Below are 16,852 nucleotides of genomic sequence, written 5' to 3'. Positions count from 1 at the left end.
AGGAATTCAGTGGCTTCCATTCAAATCCTGACCCTGACCTTGTCTGGGTTTTATGTTCCCCACCCTGCATGGGCGTCTGCACCACATGAGGCATCTTCTCTGGCCTCCAGCACTTGCAGGTGCTCTTCCCTTGGTTTGCATCTCTGTTCTCAGCCCTCACTTTCTTTCTTTTTTTAATATATGTTTTTATTAATTTCAGAGTGAGGAAGGGAGAGGGAGAGAGAGATAGAAACATCAATGAAGAGAGAGAATCATTCATCTGCTGCCTCCTATAAGCTCCCCACTGGGGATCAATCCTGCAACAGGGGGGAGGTGGGGGTGTGTGCCCTGACCAGGAATTGAACTGTGACCTCCTGGTTCATGGGTCAATGCTCAATCACTTGGCAACACTGCTGGGCTCAGCCTTCACTTTCTGCCTGTAGTTTCCTCCTTCACAGCTCAGCTCTTTGAAAGCCCTGCTGGCTCCCCACAGACAGATGTTCGGTCACTTCCTTCTTTGCTCCCCTGTGTTGTGTTTACATCTCTATTAGAGCACGTGCCATGGTCTGCTTTGGATGACTGGGTTCATCTGTCTTTCTCTTCTACCACATTCACCTGCCTTGAGGTGGACTGTGCATCTGATTCCTTTCCATATCCCCCAGCACCTGACACCCTGTTGGATACAGAATATGTTCTCCACCAATATTTGAAGAGAATTCTGAAGGCAAACAGTTGAACCTAAATGTACTTAGACCTAGATGCCCAGACTTGAAATGAAATGTATAACCTCCATGTTTATTTAATCACTAGAAGCCAGGTGCATGACATTCGTGCACTGGGGGTGGGGCGGGGGAGGGGTGAGGGGGGGAGAAGGGGTCCCTCAGCCTGGCCTGCACCCTTTTGCAGTCCGGGAGCCCTTGGAGGATATCTGACAGATGGCTTAGGCCCACTCCCCTTAGCGCTGCTGCAGAGGCGGGAGAGGCTCCCATGACCATTGATGTGCTTGCCAGCCATCAGCCTGATTTCTGGCTGAGCAGTGCTCCCCCTGTGGGAGTGTGGGAGTGCACTGACCACCAGGGGGCAACTCCTGTGTTGAGTGTCTGCCCCCTGGTGGTCAGTACACATCATGGCGACTGGTCATTCCGCTGTTCGGTCAATTTGCATATTACCCTTTTATTATATAGGATTGAACAACTCTATATATTTAATAGGCCAAGGGGAGTCATTGTCTATATTTGAACAAAGCAATAACAAAGAGCTATATTTTAGGAAAACCTATCTGACTGCGTGATTTATAATGATTGAAGAAAATGCATGGTTTTGACTCCTTTATGCCCCTCTCCTCCAAAGTAAGCAAAACAAGTCTTGCCTATTCCAGGTGGGTGTTGAGATTTTGCTAATTAATTCTTGTAAAGGGCTTCGAGATCTTCCTCTGAAAGGTGACAGAGAAGTGTGAAGCTTCCAGTGACAGCCTAATTATTATTATTACCAGGCATAAAGCTCAGAGATCTTAAAAGATTCCCCAGGTACCATTCAAAATAGTAAGAGACAAAAAAAATGCAAACGGAGAAATTATATTTTAAGCCAGAATCACTGCATCACAGACATCTCATGTCAGCGGGGACTTTACAGGGAATCTTTCCTGATCTTTTCCCTCACCTTCCCAAGCTGAGGTTCACATACCTTTAGAATCTTCCTGCCGAGTGCTGTCTGCATTAGAACCTAAGGGTTAAGAGCTTGGGCCTGATTGCAGAGTTTCCTGTGTTCAAATCCCCAATCTCTTCCTTGTTTGTAATGGAATCTCGGGTGAATTTTAGGCCTCAGTTTCTTGAACTATAAAATGGGGATTAGATGACCTACCACAGGTGTCATTGCACAAGTACATGATGCAAACACATTGCTTGGCATGGAACCTGGCACATGGTAAATAAATAAACATTAGCTCTAAAAATCACTTGAGCTGATTAATATATGTGAGAGTGCATGGGAAATTACAAAGCATCTGACGTCTAAGTTGCTCCTACTTTAGGGGCTCCATCGAACACGGTCAGATACTTCTTGCAAATCCCAGCCCTCCTAGCTGTCCTGCAAGTGTGGGAGAGTGTGCACTGCTGGTGAGGGAAGTGGGGAGTTTTGGATGGTCAAGTGACAAAGCAAAATTGGGTCTGTTCTCCCTCTTTCTAACAGAAGAAAGGTGAGTTTTCCTTTCCAAGACTATCATTTGTCAGGTGGGATTCTGACCAGGGCAGTGAGTGGTAATGGTCAAGTTCATAGGTTAGACCATACATGTGTTGGTCCTGAGCATCCAGACTCCATCTTAGTAGGTCCATGTCTTTATGATTGAATCCCTGGAGCCTCACTTTTTTTCATCTGTAAAATCGGGGCTGTGGCCATGTCACAGGTGTGAGGAGAGAGCAGGATAACACTGTGAAGTTGCTTCAGAAACTGTAAAGTGCTGTGACTGGTAGTGACAGCCACTCTGGAACCCACACTGTTTCCCTGACCACAGTTGTTCCCCCCACAGGTTAGTTATTTCAGCGAAAGCCCCTGTCCAGGAGGCTCTATGGAGCTCCAGTTTACAGGAGAATGGCCAGCATCCAGAGGTAACTAACTGTAAGAAGTCTGACTCCTCTCACTCCAATCCCTGCAAAATGACTCATGTAATTGCTCTGGGCAAGTATCCTTTGCCGTCATGTACACCCACACATTCTGATGCCATAGTCTCCTGTGGAATGCAGGGGAAGCGAGGAAGGGGGCCCATTTTCAATGCTTATGGTTTAGAGACCACCAATTCTACCCGTAAAGGCACACAGGGACTGCACAATGTCCAAGCAAAGGCACCTGCCAATCATCCCAGACCCTCAGGTTTGTCTTACTGTCACTCCTCCCATTAGGGAGGGAAAGCGTTTTTTCTCCTCTAAAGCTCCTAGGGGGGATTTCTAGGGTCTTCCCCTCAGGAATTAGTTGTAGGAATAATTGGGCCAGTGGAGTGCAGGAGATATATCCAGCACAGCCCGAGTGCTCCTAGAAAAAGTGACCTAGATCAAGCAGCCTGTGGATGGAGGACTATTGTGGGGACCCCCTGCCACCTACTGACTTACAGCTGAACCCACATTCCCAGGAGCATCTGCCAGGCTGGGGGTTGGGGGAGGGGGCAGAAAGCTGAGGAAGGCAAGGGGGCGGGTGAAGGGGCCAATGGCTTTGTCCCTTTCAGGACCCAGCTCCTTGTATCACACTCCCTCACCCACCCTCCCACCCATTCACCTGGCACCCTGGAAGGAGGATGAGGTGAGGAAGGGAGGCAGGGAGTGACAGGGAGAGAGGGCAGCTGTGGAACTCTGAGCTGGCTGGTGGGTATGAGCACACAGCTTGCTGCCTGTGTGAGTGTGAGGGGGAGAGCGAGGGAGCGAGAGCAAGGGAGGGAGAGAGAGGCAGGCTGCGCGAGGAGAGGAGAGGAGAGGAGAGGGGGAGAGGAGAGGGGAGCAAGCGCTCCAGCTAGCATGAGGACGGCTTCTCTTTTCCGTGCTCAGTTAATCTGGCTGTCAGTTGGTGTTAACGCTGCAGTTTAAGTGCTCGGATTCCAAGGGAAACACACACCTCGCGGAAGGAAGGAAGGAAGGAAGCGAGGAAGGAAGGAACTGCAGGAGGAAAAGAACAGGCAGAACAGAGAGAGGAATACAGGGAAGGGGGGAAACACCAAATCTATGATTGGACCTGGGCTTCTTTTTCGCCAATGCAAAAAGGAATATGCAGCACATTTTTGCCTTCTTCTGCACCGGTTTCCTAGGCGCGGTAGTAGGTGCCAATTTCCCCAACAATATCCAGATCGGTGAGTGAGAGGGGCAGCCTGGGGAGGGACTTTCTGGGGTCTGGCCAGGTTTTTTCTGAGGTGGGGGGTGTCTATGTCTCCCCACCCCCACTAAGGACTGTGCTTGGCTAGTGAATGCTGTGCTGCGGTGATGGGAGAAGGACTTGGGCCACAGCATGGGGAGGGGGCTCCTCTTGATCAGATGAAGAGCAGAGGGGAAGTGTGTGGTGTGCGTGCGCGCGCGCGCGCGCGTGTGCACACACACACACACACACACATACACACAAACACAGTCCCCACACACTCTTACACTCCAGGCATGAGCATATGAAATGGAGGAATAAAAATAATCAGGCTTTAGCAAGGAAAGAAATGGTGGGTGTTTAAGGAGTTAAGTCCATTGCTTGGTAGATGGTGCCTGATTTCGTTTACTTATATAAATACCTGTGGTGTCTGATGTGTGTGATTATGTATTAAGTAGCCACATAGACACTTAATTGAGAGAGGCAGTGATTTCTAAGCTGGAGGAGGTCTCTTTAAAGAGACCCTCTAAAATAAGGAGCGAAGGGTTTATTGCAGCCATTGAAATAATGCCAAAAGCACCCCCTCCAAGTCAGGGGGGCTCCCCTCCTGCTCTGGACTCTTCCAGCTGCCTGCTCTCTGCTGTCTGCTATGCCGGGCTGGTGGTCCCCTCTCCTGGGATCCTGGAACTTCCTAGCCTGCCTTTTCTCTGCTCCTTCAATGGCTCCCTCCTCTTCGATTTTCTGTGCACAGACATTTACACACAAATGCACACATTTACACACACTCCTCTCCCCTCCTCCAAGCTTCCCCCAGCCCTGGGCTCCATCCTCTCAACTTGGAGCTGGTTGCCACAGCCTGCTTGTCTTTTTGTTCCCTGTTCCCCCTTCCTGGTTGTTGTGCTTCTAAGAAGACCCCCACCCTCCTTGTATTTATGGGGCAGCCAACCTACACTGCTTCTCCTGATAATAATGGGTGAAAGCAAAACAAACAGGAACTGTTACACCAATTACAACGCGTGTCCACAAGGGCCCGGGATTCAGTGTGACCGGCATCTCAGGGCTGTTTGTGAGGAGGAATCAAGCAAGCTGCTCTGCTTGGAGGCATCTTGGCTGGTTTGGATTCTGTTTTCTCTCCCCTGACAGGGACCTAGCTCCATTAGGGAAAGTTCCCATCACCGATCGCTTGTGTTTTTTGTGTGTGTTTGTGGGGGGCTGTGGTGCGGCTGGTATTTTGTTGGACACGCAGCATGTGCTGCAGTATCAGTCACTTTTGGCCTCCCCAGCAGGCTGGCTCCGAGGGCGGTTGGAATTGCCACGGAGTAACTTGCTTTGTTTCCTGACACCTGTTAAGCTCCATTCTGAACTGTGTCTGTGTACCTGTGTTTGTGCCTTACACGCAAAACAAAACTTCCTGCCTCCCAGGAGGCACTTCCCTGCAGCCCAGCCTGTAGCTGTCTGCCTCCCCACCCCCACCCCCTCTCTTTCATTCACTGCAGGGGTGGAGGAAGGGAACTGGGAAGTGTTTTGGGGTGTGGTCATCTTGGGGGTGAGGGGAGAGCAACAGAATCCAGAAGGAGTTTGCTGTTTTTCCTCTTTAAAATGGAGCCTATGAATAGGTGTAAATCACTTGCTTTTAGGTGTAGCATTGCTTATGTTGGTACTTATGTATTGCCCATACCTTGCTAATTGGAAATATTTGTCTTCAGATATGTGAACTTCTTTCTCAGAGTGTATTTGTGTATTTTGCCATGGGATTAACGCAGGGGGGTGTACATGGTATGTTTGCCCATGTGTCTCTGCAGAGTTTTCATCATATTTAGCTCCCACCTGCTGTTCAACTGATACAACCATCGTTCCGTTTTCAAATAAAGGGCTGAAACATTAAATTGTAGAGCAAATGCTGAAAATATCACTGCTAGCAGGTAGTACTTGATTTTCCTTGTATGATCTTTATGAAAAGCCTTACCATCTATTTATTGGTTCTGGAAACCAAACACATCCCCCCTGTATAAGAAGTTAGAAGTGCCTGGCATTGGGACTATGATTCCTCTGGGCTCTGCGATAAACTTCTGTGTAAACATTCATTGTAGTGCAGCCTCTGGAAATAGCTCATGCTCACTCATAAGAATGTATTTTAATTCGTTTACATGCCCACAGTAAATACAAAAGCAAGCCATGTACTCTTGTTTCTTGGAACTGGAGCTCCAACAGGCACCTTTGTTGTTCTTTTTAACTAGAATAGAACATTCATATTCTCTGGATATTCTAAGCCCCCAGCTGTTTGAAGGCCAAGGTTCTATCATGCAAATGCACACGAGGGCAATTCCTTATGTAACAAGTCATTTCTAGGTAGCTGGATGTGAGTGTGAAAGAACCAAAACACTGTTTGCATAAAATCAAGAGTTTTCAGAGGAGATGAATAATAAACCTTCAAGGTGATAGGCAAGTTAAATCGCATGAAGGTCTTGGCAGGTCCAAGGCCAAAAGTGTCAAACCAAATGGGTATAGTGCGGGAGAAGCCCCTGGGGCCCCAGAGTTAGGACTCACTGTGCCACATTTATTAGTACTACCCCTGTAAAACTCTGTGGTGAGAAATGGGTTCGATAGAGGACAAAGTTAGACACAACAAGGGCTTATGTGCATGTAAGAGCAAAGGCCACCTAGGTGGTTGGCACAGGGAGGAAAAAGAGAAATGTCAGAGTTCTCCTGTTTTCTCTGACCTGAGCTGAGTTGAGGGGTGAACAATCCAATGTTTGGGAGAGTGACTGGTGTGTTAGAGGCCCTTGTCCCATGAAAGGCATCTACAGAAGTGTAAGCCTCAGTGTCCAATTACCTCTATTTGAACTCTCAGTCCCACCACTAAAGGCTACAACTAGTGAGTTTGGCAGGGGGAGAAGAAAGGGGTCCTTCTGAGGAGGAATCAAATCTGTTTCTAGCTCAGAAACCATGTTGCATTTTCTTTCCTCATAGGGGGATTATTTCCAAACCAGCAGTCGCAGGAACATGCCGCTTTTAGATTTGCTTTGTCGCAACTCACAGAGCCCCCGAAGCTCCTCCCCCAGATTGATATTGTGAACATCAGTGACAGCTTTGAGATGACCTATAGATGTAAGTAATTGCTTATATTTCTGAGATTTTTTTTCTGCGATCGACCAATGAGAAGAGGGCCTGTGGGTAGGTGGTGGTGTTGCAAACATGACTTGAGTTGTCATTTGTCTTCATAAGAGAAAGCCTTCCAAGAAAAATGTCTAGGGCCTTTTGAGTGATTCCATCAGTTGGCATTTTAGCTCCTGCAATGCCTCATAGAATGGGTTCACTTTTTCACTGTCAGCTAACTTTAAATGCCAGCACGATGGGTACTTGGGGTGACTACATCTCCTCTACCTCGCAGAAGGTTTTCTGGTTTAGCTGAAAGAGTTTTCGTATTTAGGAAACTTCTGAGAGACATTGAATTAAAGAGTCTGACTTGGAGAATGTGGTTTAAAATGCTTAAGCCTTGCCCTAGCTGGTTTGGCTCAATGGATAGAGCGTCGGCCTGCGGACTGAGCGGTCCCGGGTTCGATTCCGACCAAGGGCACATGCCTGGGTTGTGGGCTCGATCCCCAGAGGGGGGCCAGGAGACAGCCAATCAATGATTCTCTCTCATCATTGATGTTTCTCTCTCCCCCTCTCCTTTCCTTTCTAAAATCAATAAAATATATTTAATTTTTTTTAAATGCTTAAGCCTTTTCCTGTCTGCAAATTAAAAGGAAAAAATGTCCCTGTAGCTTGATTTTTTAAAAAGGCTATATGAGAAGTTGTATATCTGGTTTTCCATTTTGGGAAATGACCAATAATTGCTTAAAGATCAGTGCCTTGATTATTTCTAAAATGCTTTGAAGTGATTGATTGCTTAAGACACATTTTGCAAGGCAGACTTTGAGCATAACGCAGAACAGAGGTGACCTCAAGAAGGAGAAGGGGGAAATAAAGTTCTGACATCTGAATTGAAAGTCTTATAAAATATGGGCAACAAACACTATCCTGCGTTTTTCTGACAACTAGGACTGAAAAGGAAATTGTATGGTCACATGATTGCCATTTTATGACAGATAAAAGCATAAAAATTAATCAGTAGAGACATATTCCCTCCAGGGATTAAGCTCATGTAGGATATTAAGCTCATGGCATGGAAGTGTGAGCTGAATGGGCAAGAACTACTTAAGATTCAAAACTGGTTTAAATTGGCACCATAGGTTTGGTGTGCCACCGTGGGCTCAGTGACTTCTGCTGAGCCGTGGATGTTAGAAGTCACAGACCATATTTCCTTCATCTCTTTCCCTCAATTCCTCATGGCGGGTTCTCAATGATTTGAACTGAACATGTTTGCAGGCTCAAGGTGAGAATACAGAATTCTTCCTATCCCTAAGACCACTTATAGGATAATGTAGATACAAATTCCAAGAATTATAATTTTACCAGGTTCCATTTATTGAGAACATTTGTTTCAGGAACTAAAAGTATTTTATAGATAATGATAGCAACATTCATTGCCATGTATTGAGCATCTACTATGGCCTATGCAATGCACTAATTGCTTTTCATGTGTTAGCTCATTTAATCCTCACAAGAGCCCTGCAGAGCACTGTTATCTTTTAGAGATGAAGAAACTAAGGTTTCAACAGGTTATACAATGTACCCAAGATCACCCAGGAAGTAAATGGTGGTCTAGTGACCCTAAAGTCCATGTTCCTGGGTGATAGATACACCAACCAATCCCATGGTAACCTGATCAATTAGACTGAGAATACCCAAGAAGCAAAAGGGAGTTTTCTGGGTGTTGTAAGGCTGCTGGGGTCCAATCCCAGCGGGTCCAGGGGTCCCCAAAGGTGTGGACGGAGTCGGCGAAGAAGGAATGACACGAAGACAGCCTTCAGTTGATCAGCAGCCTAGTCAGGACCTATAGCCAGGATCTCCAGCCAAAGTTCTGGTTGGAGTTCTGGTTAGGAACTGATGAGGATCTGATGTTTATTGTCTTGTTACATCCATATTTATACCAGCCGATTTTAATCCTGTCAATTTCTATTACAAAGGTTAGGGCGTTTCTTATCTCCATTCCAGGGAGTAAAGATTATGTAGCTTAACTACCCGCCTGGCACTTAATTAAGGGGTTGTATCCCCTCCCTAACCTCAGGGAAAGATCCCCACCTGGGGAAACAACCTTTCTCGGAGAGGTGACCTTGGTTAAAACACATGGCGCTAAAGGGAGCAAACATATTAAAAACAGTATGCTATATATGCCAGGTCCATTGAAACATATGCTGTGCAGATGTTTCTTTCCTGCAGCGACTGTGTCAAGCAGCAAGGATGGACCGGCTCCCGGCATAAGGCAATGGCCTGATAAAGCACCTAAGAAGAAAACTGTATAGTGCTTCAAATTGTAGCTTTGATTTTGCAGAAGAGTGACCCATTGAATAAATGAAATAGCAATTCTTCATGTTAGTGATGCTGAGATTGAAAAATCTTGTCTATTGTGTTATTTGATACCCTTCAAAAAGAGCTGAAGTTTAATTGTTGAGTTGTAGTTCTGTGAAACCATCTCCCTGGAAAGCTAGAATAATCTTGAGTCAGTATTTGGTTGTCGGATAACCTCTCATTTCTTTTGATATGGCTTACAGTAGGGTGTTTGGATAGATTTGGGTATGTGGATCAATGCATCTAAAAACAACCAGTGATTATGTATAATCTTTTGCATTTGTATGAATATGCTAATTTATTTCCTGAGGAAAAACTCCAAAGCTTTTGTCATACTCCATAGCTTTTGTCATACTTCCTCTCAAAAGGTTCCATTACTCAAGAAGGATTACTTGTTTAGGGAATCAAGAAGAATAAACGGCTGGCACTCATACTACTGAGAACTGTCTACCACACAGCTTGTTGGAAAGAGACGTTAACTGCTGTCCTAGTGTCAAGATGTTGACTGACAGGACAAGATAAGAGAAGACAAAAATAGGAGAAAATGTTCTGAGGCAAAAGGTGGTGCTTCTGTACTGTTATCTTCACAACCTAAGCCTTGATCTCTAATAGGGTTGGTGGCCATTTATTGGGGAGATTGAAATATGAAATATAATCCATTGTGGTTAGTGAACCTAGAATGAATGGATCTGGGTTCTTGACCTTGATTCCTGCCATGTACCAGTGCACAGGTTCCTGTGAATTTGGTTATTCTTTCAATGCTTCTTTAATCTGTAATGAACATTAGAAAACCAGAGATGAGAAAAGACCCCTGTTCTCAAGTAGCCTACAATCCAGCGAGGGACATTAAGGGGGTTGTCTGAGAAGCAATAACGCTATCTTGTGCTTAGATCTTTAATTCTTCCCTTTAGCTCTAAGATCAGAGAGGGTACTGGGCAGTTTGGGTAGTAACAGTGGCATTGTCATTCCCAACCTGCCTGGAAGATTCTCTGTTAACTTCCACATGAGGCTGGGGACCGTCTGGGCTATGTTCATGTGGTCCATTGGTCTGTGAGAACTGTACATCTGTCCCAATTGGAATTGAATAAAAAAATGTCAAAGGGAGGAGAGAGGTTTTAAGGAAGATGCATCAAATTAATCATTTATGGGGAAAAAAGTACACCTTATTCAGATTTAATATCAGGTGCTTTTTGAAATCTGGACCAGTAGTTACTTTAAATTAACTGCCCCAGTTTACCACCAGAAAATAATCAAATCTTTGTATTTTTATAATTTTTGCTGTCATTTGATATTTTCTTGTGCATTTTGCTATTCATTATCCCTCCACCAGAGGGTGGAGAAGGGAAGGGAGAAATATAAGAAGAGCTACGCCTACTAAATGTGTTAGTAACAGGGATTAAAAAGAAAGAATGGTAGTTATAGGGTAGGGGATGCAGAAGAGATAGAAGAGGAAGATTGCTAACACCACTGGCCAAAATGAGAGTTTTGTATCTTCTTTGCATTCAATCTTTCTTGCTTTCCTAGTATGCCATCATTAAAGAATAAAGTCATTGAATCTGCAACCCAACTACCTTGGGATCTCCTCTGAGTACTTTTCCAAGCCTACAAGGGCAGCGTTGGGGAGATTGTCCATAGAGATGGTAGTTATTGATCATTCAGTTTATCTGGGTGCCTTTATGGTTAAGTATAAATAAAGGGACAGATGAACTACTAATTGGGCTTTCTATTAGCAGTCTAAGGAGCACTGATGCAACTTAATTCTGACCTTTTCATTCATGTATCCGTCCATTCATTCAGCAAATACATGCTATATGCCTACTTTGTGCCAGGCACTGTGCAAGGTGATAGGAATATAATGGTCAATGAAGAAGACACAACCTCTTTCCTTGTGGGGTTACATTTCAGCTCATAGGTCCTCAAACTTTAGTGCCCATAATATTCATCCAGGGAGCTTATTTAAAGCAAGATTCAGAGGCAGACTCTGGACTTTCTAAATCAGAATATTCAAGAACTGGCCCTAGGGGGATTCTGCAGTAGTTAGTATGAGCATCAAACTTTGAGAAAGAAACTCTTTAATCTAAAAAGTCTTCTATTCCCTGAGCAAGCATTTCTGAGCTTTTAACGAAGCCCAGGTATGGTGTTAAGCACTAGCAATGCAGACAAAAGGAAGACATGTTCCCTGCCCTGAGGACCTTATTCCCTGTAAGGCTGACTGTCCTCTAAAGAGAAAATTAAAATGTAATGTTGTATGTGCTATAGCAGTGATTTGTGGGGAGTGTTAGAGTTGTCTTGAGGAGTAGGGTTGGTTTCTCAGAGAGTGGTAGTGGAACTGAGTTTTAGTGATAAACAGAAGCTCTCCAGGAGGACCAGGTAAGGGGGCTGGAAGGGATGAGGAAGTGTGTTCCTGGAAGAGGGAATGGCATGTGCAAAGGTAAAGAAGACACATTACCTGTTGCCCCTGCTCTAACCGCCCTCGGCACTTTATTCTAGGACAGTGGTCGGCAAACCGTGGCTCGCGAGCCACATGCGGCTCTTTAGCCCCTTGAGTGTGGCTCTTCCACAAAATACCACATTTGGGTGCGCACGTACAGTGCGATTGAAACTTCATGGCCCATGTGCAGAAGTCAGTTTTTGGAAAGGAGATAGACGAAACAAGTATACAAGATGAGTGTGGATGGGAGAATTGGAAGGGGTCGACCTCGGCGAACATACCTCAATCAGATTGAGGACGTTTTTAGCAAAGGCCAGCTTAGGAGTACCCTAATTAAGTTAGTAACAATGTACCTACCTATATAGTTTAAGTTTAAAAAATTTGGCTCTCAAAAGAAATTTCAATCATTGTACTGTTGATATTTGGCTCTGTTGACTAATGAGTTTGCCGACCACTGTTGTAGGCCGCTCACTTGCCACTTATTGAGGACTGCAGAAGGGGTTGCCAAATGGCCATCCACAAGCCAGTTTTATTACAGTGTTTAAGAATCATGGGATTTCACATAAAAATCTGGGTATCTTAGCTCTCTTTGAAATTTCAAAAAAATCTGACAACACAATATAACACGTCTCTTCTGTAGCCCCAACTTGCTAGGATGGAGCAGAAAGTATCCGATCTAGATGGCTTCCTTCCAAACCAGCCCACTGCTCTCTTTTCTTTACCTGCCTGGCTCCCGAAAGCATTGCTTTCTTAAGCCCCAGTTGATTTGTTCTACAAGGTTGCCTGTGTTGTGTGTTTATAGGTCAACTCTACCATCAGAATATGAACTGCTCTCCAAAAAGACCATGTAAATCTTTCATTTGGTGTTGCTGAGAACACATGTCACAGAGCTAGTCCCCTAACACAAAGGAACAGCTGTCTCCAGGAGTCGGGGAACAACACGGCATAAAGATGCTGAGAGCCTAAGTGGCAATCAGCTGAGGGGTAGTGTGCCTGATTATAGTGGGTCCCCTTCTGTTGTGAAACTACTCAGGAAACCCAAGGGCATTCGAACAAGACTTTAGGCATTGACAATAGACAAATGTCCTTTAGCTTGTGCCTGAGCATCCTTCATCATTTTCAGATTTGTAAACTAACTGTCCACAAACTTTTTTTTCAAAATATGGCATAAAAATATAGATTTCTGACTTCTCTGAAAAAAAAACAAAAAAAAACGTAGGACATCAGACAACCCTGGACACACATTCCTGCTCAGCTTCTATTGTGTAGAGCTGAGAAGTACTGTCCTCTTTAAGTGTAAGGCATAAACTCTGAAGTTTACCAAAATCCTTGCCACTCCCTATTGTACATGTGGCCAGTGTATAAAAATGATGTTGCTTGCCCAGGCCAATAAGCAAGACAATGTGTTTATACCTGATGTCTAGCCTTCAGCATCTGTCATTTTATTATTTCATTCTAATAGTACCTAATATTCACTCTGTAACATATAGCTGAAGACACAAAAGATGTGCAAAACTCCTGCTATTCAAAACCTAGTTTATATATCGTAATGAAAAGCATGGAGGGCTGGTGGTGGGATAAATGAAGACTATTTTGAAGACCTACTATGTGCCAGATGCTTCACATGTATTTTCTTATTTAAGATTTATAACAAAAATTGAAAGGATATTATCCCCATTTCATAGACGATGCTACTGAGACCGAAAAAGGTAGTGTCTTCTCCATATGATGCAATGAATCCAAACCTAAACTAGCATTTGAAACCAGCCTTGGGTCTAAACTCAATGAGCTTTCACCCTTTCAAGATATATGACTATGTGGCCACACAAAAAAAGTGAAATGGCATGAGCCCCACACAAGAAGTGCCACAATCAAGTTTATGATTCAGGATTAAGAACTAAGACCTATGAGGCAGAAGCTAGAAGCTAGATGGTTGTGGATAAGGAAGACTGCTTGGGGGAGATTGGGCTAGAGAAGGCATTGAAGGGTGGAGCAGATTTTGGCAGTAACATGAATGGAAGGTATTTCGAGTGGGTAAAATTACAGTATTTCTTCTTCCCTCCCCTCAGCCACTCCAGCATGTTTGTTTCAGGAAGGTGGGGCGTTCAGTTTGTAACCTACAGCTACACCACATTCTCAGATGTCTGCATGTCTCTGCTTGATGTCACAATCTGATTGTGGCTCCTCCATTTTTACCTGTGCCCTCACCTTGAGACATGTAGTTTTCAACATGTGTCTGTGGGTAACTCTTAGCTCTTATTATAATATTTATGACCATAAGTCTTTTATTTTGTGCAGAAAAGTGTGTGTGAGCATTGCTTTCTCTAACTAGTTGGAAGACTTCTGCTGAGATGGGAGAGATTAATGTCCTCCTCTGAGATGCTCAAGATAAAGCACCAGACAATGGGAAACCATTAAGGTTCATGCATTTGTTCATTTGTTCAAAGCTCTTCTATCACTGACCTTTCTGAAGCATATATACCACTAGAAGCCTGATGCACAAAATCCATATAAGGGGCTTGGCCCCCCCAGCCCCGGCTGCCTTAGCCCTCACAGCACTGGCTGCCTTAGCCCTCACAGCCCCAGCTTCATCCAGAAGGTCATCTGGATGGTCAAGGTCGTCCAGACAGTTGTTCTGCTGTTTGGTCTAATTAGCATTTTAGCTCTTTATTACATAGGATTACTGCCCCTTCCAAGCCCCTGCAGATAGCATTCATTGATTACAGAATTCTTTCCCACTGAATCTCGACATGGCCTTAAATTTCTTTTCACCACAGCATTCCAGGCAGCTACTACAAATCACAAATTGGTCAGAGTTAAAGTTGATGCAACAGATAAAATCCATTTGCTTTTATAAGGCATTACAGTAGGGATTAAGGAAAATAAAATATATTAGGTATTGATTCTCCCCTTAAGGGACTCAGGTTCCTATAGAGGAAATAGGCACACACACAAAAAAAGATATAATAGTCTCTCTCTCTCTCTCTCTCTCTCTCTCTCTCCCTCTCTCTCACACACACACACACACACACACAAAGGCAGGAAAACTTCCTGATGAAGGAATCAGACTAGGTTTCATAAAACAAGGACATATGAATTGAATTTAGAAAGACAGGTAGGATGTAGACTGGAAAATACACACACGCACACACACACCACACACACCAAGTTTGATGCAGTGAAAGCATTCTGGATCGAGGATTGAAGACATGGGTTCAAATGCTGGACTATATTCTTAAAATCATTCATATGTGACATTGGAGAAACACCTCTTCCCCACCACCCAGTGCTAATTTGTAAAATGAAACTCACATAATCTCTAAGAATCCCTCCAGGGCTGTATTTCTATGGTGAGAATGCATGGAAAACTCCAAGGATAAACAATTCAGAGAAGACGCTCTTGTACCAGCTGTTGGTTGGAGGAAGGATCACTCAACAGATTGAGAATCTAAGGAAAGCTCTGAACTCCCCACCCCAACCCCACCAAGTGTCACATTTTACAAACAAAGGGGTATTAACCCTACCAGGAGCCTCAAGTGCATTCATTCAATATTCACCAAGTACTGTATTTATGGAGTGCTTATTATTGTGAGCAAAAACAGAAAACAGCCTTGTGCTCCTGGAGCTTACTGGCTAGTGAGGGATGCTATTAGTCATATAATTGTGCAAATGAATGTATCATTATAGGTTGTGACAAAATTGTGAAAAACAGGGTCATAATTCAATGAAAACATATTACAAAGGAACTAGCTCTGGCAGAGGAATGAGTAGGTGTTTGAGCTGAGAACTGAAGGCTTTTGGTGATGTGATGCTGGGAACAGGAGGGGTATTCTAGAAACTTCCTGGTCAGAGGCCTGGTGGTGGGGAAAATGCATGGCGGGGGGTGGCGGGGGGGGGGTTGGAGCTGGAGAGGGTGGCAAGGGCCAGGCCTGGTGGGCCCTCTTATGCATTTTGATCTTTAAACAAGAGCTATGACAAACCCACTGAAGAATTTTAAGCGGAGAAGTGCCATGTTCAGATTTCTGTTTTCTCACCAGGAATTAGATGATTCCGAGCACTTTGACACTTCCACGTTCCCTGGAGACATTTTGCTAATGGAGCAATGGCCTTTGCTCCTTTACTCCTGTTGTGAGTTTGGGATGAAGTCTGGAGGATGCACAGAGGGATAGATGCTGTGGTGAGGGTGCGGGGGAAGAGCTGATGATTAGATGGAGAGGTGAGCTGTTGTATGCGGCTCTGCAGTGTGCCCAGGGCAGAAGGGGTGTGTGTGTGCTCAATGAGACTGGAGCTCAGGGAGACTGGAGCTAATGGAGATTGGAGTACATGGAGATTGGAGCTCATGGAGATTGGAGGCTGATCTAACATGGGGGCTGGAAATCTGGTGATTGTGTATTTGGAAGCAGAGGGAATCACCTAGAGCCCCACTTATGTAATCAACAGGGAAAGCCACAGTACACTGAATCTTGGTCTCTAATCAAACCAGAAAATTCAATGGTTCTAAAATTACCACTGCTGTTTCCTCCACTTTCACCTACAAATTGCTCCTCCCATGGTCCCCTGTGGAAATTCTAACCTCCTGGGCAGCCCTTGCTCTTATGATGCTTCTCCACAATGCCTTCCTCGCTTTCCCATGTTCACACCCTCCTCAGCCACCTTGGCCCTTTGTGTCTTCCCCATAACAGCTGTTACACTTGGTCCTGGGTTTACCTTACCTGGACCCTTGTTTTATCTGCCCAACTGGACTAAGCAATGTGGGGATAATGGCCTGTTTCTTCAGATTCTCATCAGTCTCCACCACAGTGTGCAGAGGTGCTAGTTGAATGAATAAATACATGAATCAATGCATATCTACCAGTATATGTTATGTAACATCAGTGCCAGTATTGGGAATAAGCCTGAAGCATTGTTGTTTGGGGGGTGATGGTTTGATTCCACCAGTTCTGAGAGTTTCAGCAGGCAGCGTTGTACCTATGGAAAGTTATTACAATCGTGTTTCTGGAACATGATGGGGTGAAAATTAATTGTAAATCAAATCAAAAGCTCATTTCAACTCATCTGGACTATTGTCAGTAGGAGTCCTAAATAAGGTATAAGGCTCCATTTGCTAAGTAAAGGATTTCTGGTTCAGGGCCTTGCTGTGCCATTGCTGATGTGCTC

The 16,852-nt window shown here is 44.6% G+C and overlaps 1 protein-coding gene across 2 annotated transcripts in view; it reads left to right on the top strand.

Annotated features, from left to right (window-relative positions):
* The first annotated feature begins 3,442 nt into the window (after window positions 1-3,442).
* GRIA1 (glutamate ionotropic receptor AMPA type subunit 1) overlaps window positions 3,443-16,852 on the top strand; it is a 272,265-nt gene continuing 258,855 nt past the window's right edge. For both annotated transcript variants that reach the window (XM_070414554.1, XM_070414555.1), the window contains exons 1-2: window positions 3,443-3,808; window positions 6,781-6,918. In XM_070414554.1, the coding sequence (XP_070270655.1) occupies window positions 3,727-3,808; window positions 6,781-6,918 (220 nt within the window). In that variant the 5' untranslated portion in view covers window positions 3,443-3,726. The remainder of the gene's footprint in view (window positions 3,809-6,780; window positions 6,919-16,852) is intronic.

The sequence above is a fragment of the Myotis yumanensis genome, unplaced genomic scaffold, assembly GCF_028538775.1.
Source record: "Myotis yumanensis isolate MYYU_CA2020_CCGP unplaced genomic scaffold, mMyoYum1.0.hap1 SCAF_5, whole genome shotgun sequence".
NCBI lineage: Eukaryota > Metazoa > Chordata > Mammalia > Chiroptera > Vespertilionidae > Myotis > Myotis yumanensis.
Note: the sequence above shows the minus strand (reverse complement) of the source record. Positions and strands in the feature narration are given on the sequence as shown.